The sequence below is a fragment of the Oryctolagus cuniculus genome, chromosome 13 (genome assembly GCF_964237555.1).
Source record: "Oryctolagus cuniculus chromosome 13, mOryCun1.1, whole genome shotgun sequence".
NCBI lineage: Eukaryota > Metazoa > Chordata > Mammalia > Lagomorpha > Leporidae > Oryctolagus > Oryctolagus cuniculus.
In genome coordinates, this window is record NC_091444.1 from 102981602 (window position 1) to 103001879 (window position 20278).

The 20278-nt window shown below is 40.6% G+C and overlaps 1 protein-coding gene across 3 annotated transcripts in view; it reads left to right on the forward strand.

Annotated features, from left to right (window-relative positions):
• The window catches only part of ANKRD26 (ankyrin repeat domain containing 26), a 112551-nt gene that overhangs the window by 60713 nt on the left and 31560 nt on the right, over positions 1-20278 (forward strand). For 2 of the 3 annotated variants that reach the window (XM_051820961.2, XM_051820962.2), the window contains 6 exons: positions 4074-4237; positions 6336-6506; positions 9543-9576; positions 9896-10031; positions 15804-16017; positions 19153-19336. In XM_051820961.2, the coding sequence (XP_051676921.2) occupies positions 4074-4237; positions 6336-6506; positions 9543-9576; positions 9896-10031; positions 15804-16017; positions 19153-19336 (903 nt within the window). The remainder of the gene's footprint in view (positions 1-4073; positions 4238-6335; positions 6507-9542; positions 9577-9895; positions 10032-15803; positions 16018-19152; positions 19337-20278) is intronic. The other variant, XM_051820963.2, reaches the window with a different exon arrangement.

Consider the following 20278-nt stretch of genomic DNA (forward strand, 5'->3'; position numbering starts at 1 on the left):
ACAGTTTGCTCCCACACAGAAACATAAAGTGAAAAATAATAGATGATTTTTTAAATGATGATGAAATCAGATCAGGCCTATTGTCATGTTTAATCCCAGTGAGAGTCAAGTTGGGAATTGCTAATTTCTTCTTTTTTTTTTTTAAACAGATCAGTTTAGTGTACATTAAGTAAAGATTTCAACAGTTTGCACCCCCATAGAAACACAAAGTGAAATATACTGTTTGAGTACTCGTTATAGCATTAAGCCTCAATGTAGAGCACATTAAAGACAGAGATCCTACATGAGGAGTAAGTGCACAGTGACTCCTGTTGTTGATTTTACAAATTGACACTCCTGTTTATGGCATCAGTAATCTCCCTATGCACCAGTCATGAGTTTCCAAGGCTATGGAAGCCCCTTGAGTTCTCTGACTCTTATCTTGTTTAGACAAGTGAAAGTCAATTGTAATAATACTAAGGGTGGCTAGTAGGTTCAAGAGTCTCAAGCCTAGTGGGAAGTTAACTAACCAGGTCAAAATGAGTGGAGGACAACAGGAGGCTGGTCCAGGTGAGTGGGTCTTAAGCCACATGCTGGATTCCCCTTCAGCCAGTGAGCTCTGCCTTCACACTTTATTCCAGTAACTGTAGGAGTCTGGCCTCAGATTGAGATGGTCAAAGAGCTTCAAGGCAGTTGCCAGGTTGTTGGGCCACACGGCTTCACAAGATGACGTACAAAGGCATTCCCATTGCTGTCTGAGATGGGTCCTCTTTATATATTCTTTTCTAAGGTTGTTTTTCTCAAGTTCTCATTTGTCCAGCCTTCTTGCGATATGCAGATACGAGTCTGTATAGATCCTGTTATTGTAGCTTTATCTATACTCACAGATACAGACCTGAAGTTATAAAATAATTTTGCTGTTTTATATTAAGTCATTATGCAGCTCAAAACATCTTACTTAAAAAAAAGTTCCAAAAGCAAAATGGAATTTCTCGTGTCAAGGAAGCAAAGTAGAGTAGGTTTTGCCCAGTTTTTGATATGCTCTGTACAAGTCAGAAACTCAACCTGGTTCTCCCATGTGGGTGACCGGGACCCATCTACTTGAGCTATCCCCTCTCCTCCCACAGCCTGCATTAGCAGGAAGCTGGAACGAAGAGTGAAGGCAGGACTTGAACTCAGGTACTCCAGAATGAGTGCAGATATCGTCAGTCATGGCTTTGTTGAACCAAACACCTGCCCCTAAAAAAACGCTTTAATCAGTTACAAAATTCTAAATATTCTTAGAGTCTGTGTTAAGTTATAAGTAAACTATCCTTGGAATTGAGGCAAAAAAAAATCCTAAATATTGTTGGCCCTTCCATTTTTATAACCATTTATGATTAAAAAAAAAACAAAGGTAGTATTAAATATTGAATCATAGGACTGAGCAGTTTAAATTATATACAGTATAACAGGTGATGCCCATTGAGGTGAATTCATGCTAAAGGAGCAGTTATTCTCATTGGTTCACAACTTGCAGTTTCCTTCTTCCCTCCCTCCCTCCTCTCCTCCCTCCCTTCCTCTCTCTCTCTCTCTTTCTTTCAAGATTTTATTTATTTGAAAGGCAGAGAGAGAGAGGTCTTCCATCTGGTTCACTCCCAGATGGCTGCAGTGGCCGGAGCTGTGCCAATCCAAAGCCAGGAGCTGGAGCCTGGAGCTTCCTCTGGGACCTGGGCCATCTTCTACTGCTCTCCTGGGCCATAGCAGAGAGCTGGATCAGAAGAGGAGCAGCTGGAAATAGAACCGGCACCCATAAGGGATGCTGGCACTGCAGGCAGAGGATTAACCTGCTGTAACACAGCGCCAGCCCCAAAGCTTGGCAGTTTCATATTACAGGTCACTGATGCCAAGGTTCAGGATTATTCTGCCTGTGGTTGGTCTCTAATTGACGTCAGTGTCCACATTCAATGAGAAAATGGAGTCGTAACAGCAACCCGCCTGAGTCATACCTTGGGGGTGTGAACCAACAGATGGAACTCTGTCTCTCTTTCTCTTTGCTTCTCAAGTAAATAAAACGAACAAATAAAATTTAAAACAAAAAATAATAGTTCAGGAAAACCTTCTTATTGTCTTTGTTTCTTAGCCAACTTAAGTTTCTGTCAGTCTTCCAAGTATCATGTGAACTGGGAAACTAACGTAGCCATTACCGCATGCGGCCTCTGAACCAGGGGAAGCAGAAAGAATGTTAAGCAATGTTAACAATCCCTAGGGTTATTTCCTATTTGTTAAAGATAAATTGCATTTATTTAAGCAATAAAAAGGAATATGATGGCTCTCTGCTATGGCCTGGGAAAGCAGCAGAAGATGGCTCCCAACCCCTGCACTGACATGGGGGATCTGTAGGAGGCTTCAGGCTCCTGGCTTCAGATTTGCTCAGCTCTGGCCATTGCAGCCATTTGGGGAGTGAACCAGCAGATGGGAGACCTTTCTCCGTCTCTCCCTCTCTCTGTGTCACTGCGTCTCAAATAAATAAAATCTTACAGAAAATGTATCCAGTCTTGACAATTGGGACAAATTTTTTAAGCCAAGCTAATCTGTTTATTTTGTTTTCATGTATGCAAGATTATCTATTGCACTGAAACCATTGGAACTTAGCATCCTGATGCGATCACTTCAAAGAATATCTCCTTTAAAAAGTAAAAGTATATGAGGCCTACTTCCCCTTACTTTGCTAAAGTTTCAGTTTTAATTTATCTCATTGATTTAATGACTTTATCTGGTAATTTATCTGATTCAGCATATGGAATTATGTTATCTCTATTTCTCTTTTGATGTCGTAAAATGCTAGGTAAGCCTACTTTGGGACCTCAGAATAAATCACCTAACTTGACTTGTTTTTCTTCCCATTATCAGTAGACAGTGGGACTAAAGTAGATAATTACTGACCCATTGTCAGCTATACAATTTTATGGTTAACAAATTTAAAATTTGGAAAGCTCTCATTTTCCAGAATCTCCCATTAGCAATTCACCAATTACCCTCTACTCCCTTCAGGTGTGAAATTTCACTTGATAGATTTCAGTGAGTACTTTCACTTTTTGGCTATCCCAGGGTCCAAATGAAAAGAGAATGCAAAATGTAGAATGTAAAAGGTAGTGGGATCAAGACGATCAAGCTTCCTTCCTGTTACTGAAACCCTATAACGTCATGTCTTCTACATCTGGCTATTTAATGCAAAGATCCAGCAGTAAAAAGAGAAGACACATTTTATGTCCTTGCCTTTTTATTTCTTCCAAATAGGGGGTGAAAATGTTAGATAGTGAAGAGTGGATGGGAATAAAGGTATAAATTTAAAAAGAGGCCTTTTTGCCGGCGCCGTGGCTCACTAGGCTAATCCTCCGCCTAGCGGCGCCGGCACACCGGGTTCTAGTCCCGGTCGGGGCGCCGGATTCTGTCCCGGTTGCCCCTCTTCCAGGCCAGCCCTCTGCTGTGGCCAGGGAGTGCAGTGGAGGATGGCCCAGGTGCTTGGGCCCTGCACCCCATGGGGAGACCAGGAAAAGCACCTGGCTCCTGGCTCCTGCCATCGGATCAGCGCGGTGCGCCGGCCGCAGCGCGCCAGCCGCGGCGGCCATTGGAGGGTGAACCAACAGCAAAAGGAAGACCTTTCTCTCTGTCTCTCTCTCTCTCACTATCCACTCTGCCTGTCAAAAAAAAAAAAAAAAAAAAAAGGCCATTTTGAAAAGTTCTTTTTTTTTTTTTAAGATTTATTTATTTGCTTGAAAGAGTTAGAAGCAGAGGCAGAGAGAGATGTCTTCCATCTGGAGGTTCGGAAGTGGAGCAGCTGGGATTTGAACCAGTGCCCATATGGAATGCTGGCTCTGCAGGTGGCGGCTTTACCTGCTATGCCACAATGCTGAATTCTTGTTCTGTTTCTTTCACTCAAACAGAAAGGAAGCAGAACTGACAAAAATTTCAATGACCTAGAATGATAAAGTAGGCACAAAAATGTTTTTAATTTACTAAAATCATGACAGTTAAACTAAGAATGGAAACAAAGTTCTTTTTTATTGAATAAAGTAGTAACAGTTACCCATAATGTAAAATTTTCATTAAAGTTTGAGGAAGAAAAAAAGTACCAAAGTAGCCAAGTGGAAGTATCAGGAAACTTGTCTGATGGTGCTGCTGCTCCTAACAGCACTGATGGATTAATTCAGCAAAGAAGGAGTGGAAAAACTGATAACCAGCAAACTGTTATTAAGGAGAATGAAGAATATGAAGGGTAAGCCAATAACAGTATGTAACAGCATGTGATTGTTACTGTCCTGTAAAATATTTCTAATTTGGGCTAATATTCGTGATCCATGACTTGTATCCTTTTACTTAGGATCTTCAGCCTTCCCTAGTAGTCAGAAAATTACAGATTAATAAACAATGAGATGTGTTTTACAATTATATTGAAAATATTTTATTAAAAAAAGGAAGGCAAATATGAGGAAAAAGTTATACATTGTTGGTAAATTAAATAGGTGAGTCCATTTTAAGAGTTATTTAGTAGCATGTATCAAAACTTGAAATAGGTCATCTTTTTCACCTTGTAACACCTTTACTTCTAGGACTCAATTCTATAGGAGAACATGACCTATTGTGCACACATACACCTATGTTAAGGATATTTACTACATATTACATATAATATCAAGTAGGACAATATATAAAGTAGTATAACATACATTAAGGATATAAAATATGAATGTATAAACATGCTACATACATATGTGCATGACGGACATTTGTTACAGCATTGTCATAAAGTTGAAGATAGTCTGAATACCCATCAGTAAGGAAGTAATTGAATTGTCATGCCCATAAAACAATTTAATATGCAGTCATTTTTTAAAAAATGAGATTAGTTCTAAAATGTGCCAAACATTTTGCCATGAATATATGATGTATATTGAACGCATTTGTTGGGTGACATATCTAGAGCAAATGTTACTAGAATGCAGGAAATCACTATAAAGGGAACTGTAAAGGGAAGCTCCATGCGACTCTGGCCCTCTGCCTTGTTACCAACAGCGCAGCATCTATGGCTAAGCCACCGCCAGCTGCACCTTGCTGACTGGTCTTCTTTTCATACAGTGCGTGTTGGAACATACGTCACATTTCGTCATTCCTCTGCTGCAAACTTTGTAATCGCCTCTCTTTGCACTCAGAGTGCATGCCACATCCGTCCTCATGTCTGCAAGGCAGTATGTGGATTTCCTCTGAGTGAAGCTTCTGCTGCAGACACTGAACTTCTCATCGCTCCTGAAACACTCTGGGAATCACTGCATAGTGAAGCTTTTCCCTGGCTCCTTCCTTCTATGTCTTCAAGACTTTACTTGCTCAGCAAGGTCTTTCCTGGCTATCTTGACTAATATTTCCACCACCCCTCCCCTACGAAATATAAAAACTTCATGTCCCTGCTTTGGTTTTTCTCCTCTAACATTCTCTCTTCTCTATCTGGTTTATTGTTAGTGTATGCTTATTTCTGTCTTACAAGTAGGGGTTTTGTCTGGTCACTGCCGCATCCGCAGTGCCTAGGGCCTAGCATGCAGTAAGTAGCTACTCAATACACGTTCATAAATGAGTGAATGCACTGATCCCAGGTGTACTGAGACACTGGAGTATTTTTCCCTTAAAAACTGTTTGATGTGGTCTATTCTAACAATTTGACTTAGCAATTATTAACATTTGCATTCTTTAGGCTCTTTTTAATCTATATTAATGTTTTTCCATTGAGGGCAAATGTCCAAAACTATATTCACAATTATGTAATTGGTATCTATGATAGTTTTAATTATGTTAAAATGGATCAAAGAAATTACAAATTTTATTTAGATTCTCTTAAGAAAAATAGTCACTTTCTGTACAAGATGTCTAACATAGTACTTACCTCACCAATTCCTGTGAGGATTAAAATAAGTTTAACATATGGCAGTACTTAAATTGCACTTAGTAATTGCATTGTAAGTCCTGAAAAAGTTACTCTAGTATCATTATTAAAAGGAATTTCTCTCATCTAGCAGTGCTATCCTAATGGGTTTTAGTGCCCATAAAAGAGTTTTTATTTGAAAATCATTTTTTTAAAATACAATGCATAGATTTCAGAATCTTTTTACACCAAAATAAACTTTGAGTGCCATTTCTGATGAACTCTTTCAAGTCCCTTCTAACAGTTCCTTGTTTATAGTTAGTACTTCCTAACTAGTTTTTGAATTAATAAATAAATTCAGCTTTTGAATTAAATAATTTTACAAAAATTAGGTTTTTTAAAATTTTTACTGTCAGAGTTATTAGAAAACACTGGATTATTTTAATGGGTTTTGTTTTTAAAGACACAGTCCTGCTTTGCATATGGAGGAAGTAAAGAAGAATGAAAATGAAAACTGGACATCCAGAGAATCAGGGACTGCACCAGGGTTTGGGAAGACCAGTCCCCCAACTGGCGGCCCACTCGACCTCAGTGACGACTACAGCTGGAGTGACGTGGATCAGGGTGAAACAAGGTAAAATCTCAGTTCTTTGTTTCCCTGTGAAGGAAACAGGATAGCGTCACCTGCAGGCCAAATGAGAATACTGCACTTTGTCAGTGCTGCTAAAAGGTGGACAAAGATGAAGATGAGAGATTTTGATGGGAGCAGTTTCCACACCTGGCCGCCGAGGAACTCTGTAGCAGATGAGTGTAGAGCGCTTGGGGAGTTTTTACTGGAAGGATAATAGGGAAATGGCTTCTAGCTGGAGAAGAATGCAGGATTCACGGAAGGTTACTTCCTTTTCTTTTAAATAGAAACCTTACAGTGTGTGTGTATGCATTGAAGTGAGCCGGTAGAGAAGAACGTATTCCATTTAATGTTGTTTGCATATCTCCGTATCAGAACGCTTGCTGCATCATCTTTTAAAGATTTATAGTAAATGTTAGGTTTAGAATTTCTATTCATGTATAATTTTGTGGTAAGAGCTGTGGTTCATTTGTTATTGGCTCAGAAATAGTCTTTTTAAAAAAAAAATTTTTTTTTTGGTTTGCTTAAAGAGAGAATGAGAGAAAGAGATTTTTAGAGAAAGAGAGTTCTCAGCCGGCGCCGCGGCTCAATAGGCTAATCCTCCACCTGCGGCGCCGGCACACCGGGTTCTAGTCCCGGTCGGGGCGCCGGATTCTGTCCCGGTTGCCCCTCTTCCAGGCCAGCTCTCTGCTGTGGCCAGGGAGTGCAGTGGAGGATGGCCCAGGTGCTTGGGCCCTGCACCCCATGGGAGACCAGAAGAAGCACCTGGCTCCTGCCTTTGCGCTGCAGTGCGCTGGCCACAGCGGCCATTGGAGGGTGAACCAACGGCAAAGGAAGACCTTTCTCTCTGTCTCTCTCTCTCTCACTGTCCACTGTCAAAAAAAAGAAAAGAAAAGAGAGTTCCCATGTATTGGTTCACTTAACTATCTGCAGCACCTATGGACAAGCCAGGATTTGGGACCTCAACCCAGGTCTCCCACTTGGGTGGCAGGAGCCCAACTGCCTGGGCCATCCCTGCCATGCCCCAGGGTCTGCATCAGCAGGAAGCCGGAGTCAGGAGCTGCAGGCAGGCATCAAGTTATGGAACATGGTAATTGCTTAGCTAAGTGCCCTCTCAGAAGTGAAACATTCTAATAGAACTGAACATGGAAACAGTGACCTACAACTTAAACTCATAGATTTTTCAAAAGTATTTATAAGAAACAGAAACATATAGGCCATGTGGAATAGAATTTTGTCATCCCTTGATGATTCTGCCTCTTAGAATTTCACTAACAGCTTCCTCATGAATACATATGATTTTCTCAGGTTCTCTAAAATAGTTGTTCAGACTCTGGGGATGTTGCTTATGTATTACAGAAAAGTAAACTATGGATAATCTGTCACAAATGATTACTTTTGGATGATAAAGTTCTAAGGTATGAAAGCTATGTTATCCCTGTACCAACAGTGGCCTGGATGAGTATTGTGAAGTATTTGTTGAATGCAGGAGTAAAGAGTTGAACAAGTGAATGAAGACCTGTTAATGAATTTTTTATTTAAAAAAAATCTTTAGTTTATGGAAAGAAAGTTTCAACAGTTGCCTATGTATAAAGTCTTTTAATTTTTAAATAATCTTTGTAAGATTCAGAAATTATTATTCATAATTATAGTTAGAAATGGAATGGTAATATGGATTCTTCTGCTGTCCTATCACTTGAAAACATTTGAGGGGTGAGTGTTAATATACCAGTTAAGACTATTGCTCTCAGGCTTTTAGCTAAGATCAAGTGCAATTAAAACATTGCTTGGAGGCTTGTGGTGCCGCCATCTCATATGGACGCCAGTTCATGTCCCAGCTGCTGTTCTTCTGATCCAGCTCTCTGCTATGGCCTGAGAAAGCAGTGGAGGATGGCCCAAGTGCTTGGGCCCTTGTACCCTCATGGGAGACCCAGAGGAAGCTCCTGGCTCCTGGTTTTGGATCAGTGCAGCTCCAGCCAATGTGGCCATTTGGGGAGTAAACCAACAGATGGAAGACCTCTCTGTTTCTCCCTCTCTCTCTCTGTAACTCCACCTCTCAAATAAATTTAAAAAATCTTTAAAGAAAAAAGAAAGACACTGCTTGGGATATGCATATCCCATATCAGAGTCTGCTCCTGATTCCAGCTTGTTGCTGATGTATTCCTTGGAAGGCAACATGTGGTGGAGAGTTGTGTGGATTTAGGCAAGTTACTTGGCATTCCTGTGCCTAGTTACTTCCTTTATAAGGTACCTACCTCAGAGGATTCGGTGAGGATTAAAATGAGTTTAACACTTAGTAGTGGCAGAAGTCCTGAGACAACGATCTGATGTCATTACGAAAGGGTTTCCCTCACAGAAGGACTTTAAGACTTTCTGAATGGGTTTCAGTTACCATAAAGACTTCTTGATATTGAAAACGATGAAAAAAAAGAAACTTGGGAGTGGGCATTTGGCACAGTGGTTGATACCAGTCGGGAAGCCTGCATCCATTATCAGCATCCTGGGTTCAAGTCCTGGGTCTGCTGATTCCAGCTTCCTGCTAATGAGCACCTTGGGAGGCAGCAGGTCATGGCTCAAGTGCTGAGGTCCCTGCCACCCATGTGGGAGCCCAGAATGAGTTCGGGACTCCTGGCTTTGGCCTGGAACAGCCCAGCTATTGCAGACATTTGGATCTCTATGTGTCTTCTACCTTTCAAATAAAAGTAAATTGAAAAGAAAATTTGAAACTTCCTTTGCTTCTTTCTACCAAATAACACAAGTATCAATATGTTTTGCTTTGACTGTCAGAAAAGTTTGAAATTTGGTTCTTTGGTATAATATTATTGGTATTATGTTTTCTTAGTTCCTTATGGTTACTCTTTCTGTTTATAGTTTAACTCCCATGTGTAGAAAATTACTGTAATTTGAATTATCTACAAGCTTAATGAGTAAGAGAAATAAATTATAAATGCAGAGATCTTATGTAAAAAGACAATAGATTTAGATAGTTATTGCATGTTATATATTTACTATTTGCCTGAAGGGAATTCTTTCTTTTTGTAGGCCTGCAAAGAAAGCAGCTAATGAAAAGAACAAGGTATTGTAAAACAAAGAAAATCAAAAATATCATTGTGTTGAAAAAATGTCTTATAAAAGACAAATGATAAATTACAGAAAGAAAATATAAAAGGTAAAGTGACAAAATATATAATGTTTCCTGAAAATATTTACTTTGAAAAAGTGATTAAGACACAGTAGCCACTGGCAACAGTATCCTTCTGACAAGAAATCAGTTATTTTAAGAAGTACTGGTGGTTTTACACCTGTGAAAAATAGATAATTACCACTTTTGTGCATTTAAGAATGTGGTTTAAATAGTTGAGGGGCCTTCTGAGATAGTGTTATTGATTTTGTAGGTCAAGAACCAGAGAAATTCTTCAGATGACCGTGATGACATCAGCCAGTCGTCTGAGACAGCCTCAGAGGACTACGAGTGGCCTCACACTAAGAATTCCGTGTTGCTTATTGAACAACTTGCAGTAGACTGTAAAGGTAAGCCCACTGCATAGACAGAAGCCTTTTTATGAATACTGTAACATCACATAACCAAGACAGTTGACATATCCCTCTCCCACAAACGTCTCCCACGGCTCTTTCTATTCACTTACCAAGTAAAACTCCCAGGTGGGTTTCCAAAGGATTTATACCATTTCCGTTCCAGCCAGCATTGTGTGAGAGTTCCAGTTCCTGTGGATCTTCACAAACGCTTAGTACTGTCAGGTTTTTGTTTTGTGTTTTGTTTTGTTTTTAGCCTTTCTACTGGGTCTGTGTTGCGCGTACCAGTGTGGTTTTAATATTCATTCACATAATGACTGATGATGCTGAGTATCTTTCCACATGCTTAATTGCCATTTGTGTATCTTCTTCAGTGAATTGTCTTTCCAAATCTTTCATTATTTAAATTAGGTTGTTTATTTGTTTGCTTTAACAGTTCTTTATATATTCTGGATACCATTCATTTATGAGTTACATTTTTTGCAAGAATTTTGTTCTAAGCTTGCCTGGACTTTTCATTCTCTTAATGTTACCTTATGGAAGGCAGAGATTTTGCTTTGATTCAGTCTAATTTATCTGTCCAGTTATGAGTTTTACTTTTTATCACATATTTAAGAGATCTGCATAGCAAAAGGTCACAGATACTTTCTTCTGCGCATTCTTCTAGAAGTTTGATTACTTTCTGGTCCTACATTTAGATCTATGATCCATTTTATATTCACTTTTTTTTTTACATGTTGTGAGATATGGATCCAAGTTCATTTTCTGTATATGGATATCTAATTAATTATTCCAGCCCCATATGTTGAAAATGCTGTCCTTTCTAAAGTGTATTGCTGTTATAACTTTGTCAAAAATAATTTGATGGATTTTGGACTCGGTTGTGTTTCATTGGTCTGTTTGGTTTTCTTTATACCAGTATCACACCATTTCAATTTTTATAGATTTTAAATTCTTAAAACTAGTCCTTTGATTCTATTCTTTTTTTTTTTTTTCAAGGATATTTTGGCTACTAGATACTTTGCATTTCCACATGTGTTAGAAACAGCTTTTTAAATTAAAAAGCCTGCTGGCCTGCTAGGAATTTGATTGAGACTGTGTTGACTCTGTAGATTAATTTGAAAAGAACTGACATTTTAATACCAATGAATCTTTTGATTCTTGAACTAACGTATCTATCCAGGGTGGTGTTTCGGGAGTGGGTTCAGCTGCCACTTGTGCTGCTCACACCCTGTGTCAGCATGCTGGCTGAAGCCCATCTGCTGCACTCTTTCATGCAGTTCCTGCTGTGTGCAGTGCTTCTGGAAGTCAGCTGATGATGGCCCAAATATCTGGGTTCCTGCCTTTCACTTGGGAGACCCGGATGAAATTCCTGGCTCCTTCTTTCAGCCTGGCTTAGCCCTGGCTGTTGCAGCCATTTGGGGAGTGAATCAGTGGATGGAAGATCTCTTGCTTTCTCTCCCTACTCTGTCACTGTGCCTGTCAGATAGGCTACATCTTTAGAAAATGTTATCACTCTATTTATATAGGTAACATTTAATGTTGTTAGTAATGTTTTATAATTTTTAGTATATAGGTCTATCTAAATTTTACCAGATTTATCTCTATTTTATATTTTTGATGATGTTATATTTTCTAAATTTCAATTTGTTTATTGCTAGAATCTAAAGATATAATTGTTGTATGTTGATTCTATATTCTCTAATCTTGCTAAAATCACTTAGTTCTACTAGCTTTTTTGGTGGACTGTATCACATTTTTTTATAAAAACCAAAGATTGTCAAACCTTTTCTTTCTCAAATTGGTGTCTTACTAAGGACGGTGAATATTTGATATTTGTGACTGGCAACTGATCTACTGTTCTGATATAAGAATAGCCATGGTTAGAGTCCATCCACCTCTATTGTGTGATTGGTTGTGAATAAAGACAGTTGTACTTTCTCCTTTTGACCCATTTGCCTTTTATTTCTTTTGTTGCCTGATGGTACTAGCTGGGATCTTCAGTGCAATGTTGAATAAAAGTAGCGAGAACAGAAATAGCTATCTTGTCCCTTATCTTAAAGGGAACATATTCAAGTTTTCACCATTACATATGTCAGCTGTCATGCTCTTTTCATGTTGAAGATGCTCGCATGTATTCTTTTTTGTTTGTTTGACAGGCAGAGTGGACAGTGAGAGAGAGAGAGACAGGAAAGGTCTTCCTTTGCCGCTGGTTCACCCTCCAATGGCCGCTGCAGCCGGCGCACCGCGCTGATCCAAAGCCAGGAGCCAGGTGCTTATCCTGGTCTCCCATGGGGTGCAGGACCCAAGCACTTGGGCCATCCTCCACTGCACTCCCTGGACACAGCAGAGAGCTGGCCTGGAAGAGGGGCAACCGGGATGGAATCCGGCGCTCCGACCAGGACTAGAACCCGGCAAGGCGGAGGATTAGCATATTGAGCCACGGCGCTGGCTTCACATGTATTCTTAATTTACTAAAAAAATTTTTTTCCTAAGCTTTTTTAAAAAGATGTATTTATTTATTTCAAAGGTAGAGTTACAGAAAGACAGGGAGAGAGAGAGAGAGAGAGAATCTTTCATCCTCTGGTTCATTCCTCAAATGACAACAAGGGCCAGAGCTGGGCCTGGCCAAAGCCAGGAACTCCATCTAGGTCTCCTATGTGGGTGGCAGGGACCCAAGCACTTGGGGCATCCTCTCCTGCTTTCTCAGTCCATTAGCAGGGAGATGGATCAGAAGTAGAGCAACCAAGACTCAAACTGGCACTCAAATGGGGTGCCAGCATCACAAATAGCTACTTAACCCGCTAGGCCACAACACTGGCGCCTACTGAAATTTATGAAGCCTGGAATGAGTGTTAAATTTTGTCAAAATCTTCCGTCCACTGAGTCATTGATACATTTCTTCTCTTTCAGTTTGTTCATGTGGTGAATACCACTAATTGATTTTTGATTGTTAAATCAACTGTGCATTCCTGGGATAAACCCCATTTGGTCATGATATGATTTTTTTAATATATTATTGGCTTTTATTTGCTAAAGTATTGTTCAAGTTATTTTTAAAGACTTTTTAGAGAAGTTATTAAGTTCATAGCAAAATTGGAAGGAAGGTGCAAAGGTGTCCCGTTTGTCATCTTCCACACTTGCATAGCCTCCCCCATTATCAAAGGTCCTGCTTCACGTGGGTTCACCCCTGGTGTATATTCTGTGGGTGGGAACAAAGGTCTGATTGTCCAAATGTATCTATCATTATCCTGTGAAGCAGTATTTTCACTGCCCTAAAAATCCTCTGAGCTCTGCCTACTCATCCCTTCCTCCTCTCTCCAGCCCACCAACCACTGATCTTGTACTGTCTACTTTTGCATTTTCCAGAACGTCATATAGTTGGAATCCTATAGTGTACAGCTTCCTAGATTGGCTTCTCTCACTAGGTAATGACCTGTCTTCTCATGGCTTAATAGCTCTGTTCTGGTGTATGGATGTACCCCAGTTAATTCATTCAAATCTTGGAGGATATCTTGGTAGCTTCAAAAACTGGTTGAATTCTATACATTCATGTGGGAGTTTTCTTACTTAGATAGTTTTGTGTAGCTTCAGTTCAGGATAATGGTAATGTTATAGAATGAATTATAAGTATTTCTCTTTATTGGGCAGTTGTATAGAAGTATATTATTTCTAAAATGTTTGGTAGAATTCAACAGTGTGTTTCTGTGGGCCTGGAGTTTTCTCTGTGGAAGGTTTCTAACTATGAGTTTCTTGTCTTTTTTAGATGTAGGGTAATTCAGTTTTATATGTAGGGTAATTCGGTCTTCCTGATTTTTTTCAGATTTTTTTCTGCCCCTCTCTCTGTTTGGGGACCTATGAGCAACATAAAGTTTTCTCACAGTTCACCACTATCTCTAAAACTGCAAATCTCTTCCTTTGGAATGTGCAGTCTCTGTTTATTTCTGTATATGTGCTGCAGAAGCGAGCACGTCTCTGTTTATTTCTGAGATAGCAATTGGCATCTCTCTCTAACTGGAAGCTGTTTTAAAAAAAAATGCCTCTAGTTACCTTCCCGAGCTTTATTTTGCTGTACAGTTACATCACAAACAGCTTGATCATCTCTGGTCTGGCATTCGTGGTGTGTTGGGTATAGCAGAGCAAGTGCTCAGCCTGGGGCTAATTCCCTACTCTTGAGGCAAAACTTTTCTGATGACCCATTGCCCCCTGACTTGGGAGTTGTTTCCACTCTGGCTGCTGGGAGCGGAGACTATTCCTGGCACTCTGTGGGCACCAGGCCCTGTTTCCTCTTCTCTTTGCAGATGTGTTTGTTGTCCTTGGTTGTGGGTTATTTCCTGACACACAGGCACTGTTGAGACTGTGCTGAAGCCCAAAGGAGCCCCCTGTAGCTCCCTGGTGGTCGTTCTCTGTACTGCTGTCTCCTCTCCAGTATTCCATGTGCTGATACCTGACTGCCCTGGCGTTAGCCTCTCAGGTTCTTCATGTCAACTCAGGGTGTCAGGTAGACTCGACCTCATCTCCTGCTTGCTGTGTCATGGCCTGTGGGCAGCTGGGACATTTGTAAGGCGGACTTCGTTTCTGTTCTGTCTTCTAGAAGTCATTGTTCACTGCCAAAACCCAGTACCTTGAAAACTGTAGTTTAGTGTAGTTTGGCTGTTTGGGTCGTTCTGGGTGGGAAGATAAATCCGCACCTCTTACTCCATGCTGACTAGAGGCAAACTGCAGTTGAGCCCCAGCACCCGCTGTAGACTGGCTAGTGTGCCCCTCCCTTTTACTTAGCTGCCCCTGGCCCATTCTTCACCATTTCTCAGCATTATCCCCTCTTTTTTTTTTTTTTTTTTTTTTGCCACATGTTCCTCAGAGAAATCATCTGTGAACCCCATATAGATCAAATTATTTTCATTTAAAAAACTGATTAATTGGGGCTGGCATTGTGGCGCAGCATCCCATGTGGGCTCCGGTTCTAGTCCTGGCTGCTCCTCTTCCAATCCAGCTCTCTGTTATGGCCGGGGATAACAGTAGAAGATGACCCAAGTCCTTGGGCCCTTGCGCCTGCATGGGAGACCTGGAAGAAGCTCCTTATTGGCGCAGCTCTGGCTGTTGCAGCCAGTTAGGGAGTGAACCATCGGATGGAAGATTTCTCTCTTTCACTCTCTCTCTCTCTCTCTGTGTAACTCTGACTTTCAAATAAATAAATAAATAATTTTTAGAAAACCTGATTGATGTGAAAGACAGAGATTCTCTATCCACTGGTTCACTCCTCAAATGCTCACGAAGGTTGGGATTGGGCTAGGCCAAAGCCAGGGGCCAAGAGCTTCATCTGTGTCTCCCCACATCGCTGTCTGATGGCCAAGTACTTGGGCCATCTTCCACTGCCTTTCCACTTGCCTAGCAGGGAGCTAGATTAGAAGCAGAGCAGCCAGGACTCGAACCAGTGCTGACACGGAAATAACGGCATCAAAAGCAGTGACCTGACTGACCCACTGTGCCACAGTGCTAGCACTGATCAAATTCTTTTTGTGCTCATAGAACTGTTACCTTACAGCATCTGTTAGAATTTAAAGTTGTCATTTTTTTTTACTGCTCCACTAGACTTTGAGCTAAACAAGATTAGGGATCTTGTCTGTTTCACATGATGAGCTTAGTATAAAATCTTCCATTGTGGTCATTCAGTGTGTCCTAGGTTTGTATGTGAATAAGTGAATGTCAAAATAAACAGATCCTGATATATTTTACTTCTGTTCTGTCTTACTTTCTCCCTGGTAACAGATTCTGTCAGCCTGCTGAAAATCCAGGATGCAGTTCTCTCATATGAAAGATTAATAGAACTTAAAAAAAATCGCTGTAGATTGCTCACTGCAAAAATTAAAAAATTGGAAAATAAGGTTAGTGGACTGAAACAAGAGCTATCTGAACTGAGAGAGGTGAAATCCCAGTTAGAGCGTCAAAAAGTAGAATGGGAACAAGAATGCTGCAGTTTGAGGTAAGACACCCTAGTTTTTTCTGGTTTGGTTTGATTTTTTTTTCTAACTAATGTATTTTGAAAGACATGATGACAGAGAGAGGGAGAGAGATACCTTCCATCCATTGTTCAAGCTAAAGCCAGGAGCCAGGAACTCCATCTTGGTCTCTTACATGGGTAGCAGAGGCCCAAGCACTTGGGCCATCTTCTGCTGCTTTCTGGGTACATTAGCAGGAAGCTGGATCAGCAGCAGAACATCTGGGACTCAAACCAGGGCTCTGCTAAGGAATGCAAGCATCACTAGTGGCAGCTTAATCCTCTGCACCACAGCACTGGCCCCTGATATCCTAGTTTTAAAGAAATGTTTGTGCTATTCACTTAAATGCTTTTAATTTCCTTGAGAGAGAGAAACAGAGACAGAGAGCTCCCAACTGCCGGTTCACTCCTCAGTTGCCTGCAGAGGCCCGAGCCCAGACCAGCGTCTCCTGTTGAGTGGCAGGAACCTAATTACTTGTACACCACTGCTTCCAAGGGTCTGCGCTGGCAGGAAGCTAGAGTCAGCAGCCACAACCAAGATTCAAGCCCTGGTACTCTGCTATGGGACACAGCTATCCTATCAACTACACCAAATGCTAGTCCCTGAACTGTTTGTTATACTGAAAATGGGTAGGAAAATTTTGAATTGGTTACATGCCTTCTGAAACATTTCGTAAGTCTTGTGGAATGTGAAATTCTCAAAAATAATATGACAGATTTTTAACTGTGACTACATCTAATAAGTAACTGCATATTCCAAATAACTTGTGAATAACTAGGTGAAAGTCTACCCTTTGGAAATTTTATTATTTTTACAAGAAACTGAATTTTGTGGTGTTTTTTTTTGTAGAATAGTTAATGCTGCACGGAACATCTTTTATATAAATCTGTTTTAACACTTCTAATTACTTGAATAAATTCTTCAATATAGAGTTACTTTGTGATCATAGACACTAAGTCTGATTAATATTTCTAAATTGTTCTCAAAGTTTATATTAATTTATACTTTTGCCATCAGAGTATGAAATGACATTTTTCTCATCCCAGAATATTTTTTTAAAGATTTATTGGTTTATTTGAAAAACAGAGTGACCAAGAAAGAGGGTAATAAAGGGAGAGAAAAAAGGAGAGAAGGAGAGAGATCTTCCTTCTGCTGGTTCACTCCCCCAAATGTCCGCAACAGCCCTAGCTGGGCAAAACCAAACTAAGAAGGAAAAACTCCATTCTGGTCTCCCATGTGGGTGGCAGACACACAAGTACTTGGGCCATCATCTGCCAGGCACATTAACAGGAAGCTGGAACAGAAGCAGAGGTGGGACTCGATCCCAGGCACTCCAATATGGGATGTGGGTGTCCCAAGCAGTGACCTAGCCCACTGTGCCACAATGCTTGTTCCAATCCAGAATTTTTCTTAATTTGTTGTTTTTTTCATCCCATGAATAAAAAATAAAATGCAAAGTGATTACTGATTAGATTCTTCAACATGTCTTTCATATATAGATAAAATTAATCCAGAGTTCTTGTTTAAAAACATTTAACACTAGATCTTAAATTATTCCAAAAGGAATTTAAAATTATTTATAACATACATAATAACAAGATAAACTAAGGTGTCATCAAAAAAACATACAATGTGTGAGGTAGCATCTATTTTTTAAATTATTTTTTAAAAAATTGAGGGCCAGCGCTATATCATAACAGGTAAAGCTACCACCTTCAGTGCCAGCATCCCATATGGGTGCTGGTTTGGGTCCTGGCTGCTCCACTTCCCATCCAGCTCTCTGCTATGACTTGGGAAAGCAGTAGAGAATGGCTCAAGTCCTTGGGCCTCTGCACTCATGTGAGAGACCCGGAAGAGGCTCCTGGCTCCTGGCTTCAGATTGGTACAGCTCCAGCTGTTATGGCCAACAGGGGAGTGAACCCATAGATGGAAGACCTCTTTCTCTGTGCCTCTTCTTCTCCTTCTGTGTAACTCTGACTTCGAAATAAATAAATCTTTAAAAAAAAAATAATTTGAGAGCTAGAAAAGATCTCATTCTCTGGTTCGCTCCTCCCCATGCCCACAGTAGCTGGGGTTGGGCCGTCCCAGAACCAGGGACCAGCTTTCTCATAGGAGTGAGATCTGATGACGTGAGCCCTCACATGCTGCCTCCCATGGTGCACATTACCGGGAGGCTGGAGTGACAGTGCAGCTGGGACTTGAAACAAGGCACTCTAATTTTTTTTTTTTTTTTTTTTTTTTTGGACAGGCAGAGTGGACAGTGAGAGAGAGACAGAGAGAAAGGTTTTCCTTTGCCGTTGGTTCACCCTCCAATGGCCGGCGTGCTGCGGCCGGCACACCGCGCTGATCCGATGGCAGGAGCTAGGTGCTTATCCTGGTCTCCCATGGGGTGCAGGGCCCAAGCACCTGGGCCATCCTCCACTGCACTCCCGGGCCACAGCAGAGAGCTGGCCTGGAAGAGGGGCAGCCGGGACAGAATCCGGTGCCCCGACCAGGACTAGAACCCGGTGTGCCAGCGCCGCAAGGTGGAGGATTAGCCTAGTGAGCTGCGGCGCCGGCCTTGGCACTCTAATTTGAAAGCTGTGTGTCCCAAGCCAATTTTTACTTCTAGGCCAAATGTCTGCCCCCAAATATTATACTGTTTAGCCTCATCATGGGTTATAGTACCCTGCAGATATGTGTTATATGAAAAACATTTGAAAGTATTGCATTACACTGACATGACACTTAGGGATACCTGTGGTATTTCATGAAGCTATAATTTTATTTCTAATGAATATAAAGTTTATAAACAAAAGTTAAAAATCAGCTCTAATTATCTGCCCTAATTGAGGAATAATTCTAAGTGTATAAAAGGTAATTTCTAATTTGTAACTTTACTGAAGAATTTCAGAATTCCTTTTCTATTAATATTTCTCAGAATTACTATTAACAGAAGCTTATCAATTATTAAAACATTCTTTTATTACTACCTTTCAAGCACATTTGTCTTTTGGAAGAGATTAAAATGAGAAATTACAAACCTGGTGATTAGAAAGGATAAAGTTTTGAGTCAGACTACAAAATGAACTTTCACGTTCTAACAAAATGAATTTTAAATGAGTCATCTATAACTGCAGATTTACCTTAAAGCAAGAAGCAGAAAAGAGAAGAAATGCTGACATATTGTATGAAAAAATTAAGGAACAGCTAAGAAGAAAAGAAGAGCAGTACAGTAAGGAAGTTGAAGTGAAAGGCCAACTGGAGCTGAGCCTGAGAACACTGGAAACGGAGCTGAGGACCGTGAAGAACAGCTTGAACCAGGTAAATTACTCTGGTCAATGTTTTATATTTCTTTTTTAAAATATTTTCATTTTATTTTTATATAAAGATTTATTTTATTTGAAAGGCAGAGTTACAGAGAGAAGCAGAGGGAGAGATCTTCCATCTGCTGGTTCACTCCCCAAATGGCTGGAGTTGGGCCTGTCTGAAGCCAGGAGCTTCTGGTTCTCCCACGTGAGTGCAGGAGCCCAAGCAGTTAGGCCATCCTGTGCTGCTTTCCCAAACCATTAGCAGGGAGCTGGATTGGATGTGGAGCGGCCAGGACATGAATTGGCACCCGTGTAGAATGCTGGTGTTTCTGAGGAGGCTTAATCTCCTATGCCACAGTGCTGGCCCCCAAAATTTAATATTTCAAACTCTAATCATTGTTACTCATAATAACTTCTTTGTTTAGTATATATTATTTGGAATTAAAACAAACCCAGGGACCGATGCTGTGGCATAGCAGGTAAAGCTGCCACCTGTAGTGCTGGCACCCCATCTGGACACTGGTTTGAGTCCACCACTTCTGATCCAGCTCTCTGTTGTGGCCTGGGAAAGCAGTGGAACATGGCCCAAGTCATTGGGCTCCTGCACCCATGTGGGAGATCCGGAAGAAGCTCCTGGCGCCTGGCTTTGGATCAGTGCAGATCTGGCCATTGCGGCCAATTGGGGTGTGAACCAGTAGATGGAAGACCGCTCTGTCTGCTTCTCCTTCTCTCTCTGTGTAACTCTTTCAAATAAATAAATAAATATTTAAAAAACAAACCCCAGTGTTATCTCATCCTAAAAATAAATTATGACATCTGTAGCCAAAATTATTTATTGTAAATCTTGGACATAATTATGCTTAGTACATGCTTTCTCAGTGAAGCCATGGAAGTTGAATTTAATCACTATCATAATTAAGTATTTTTATATTAATCAGGTTAAATACCTTGAAAC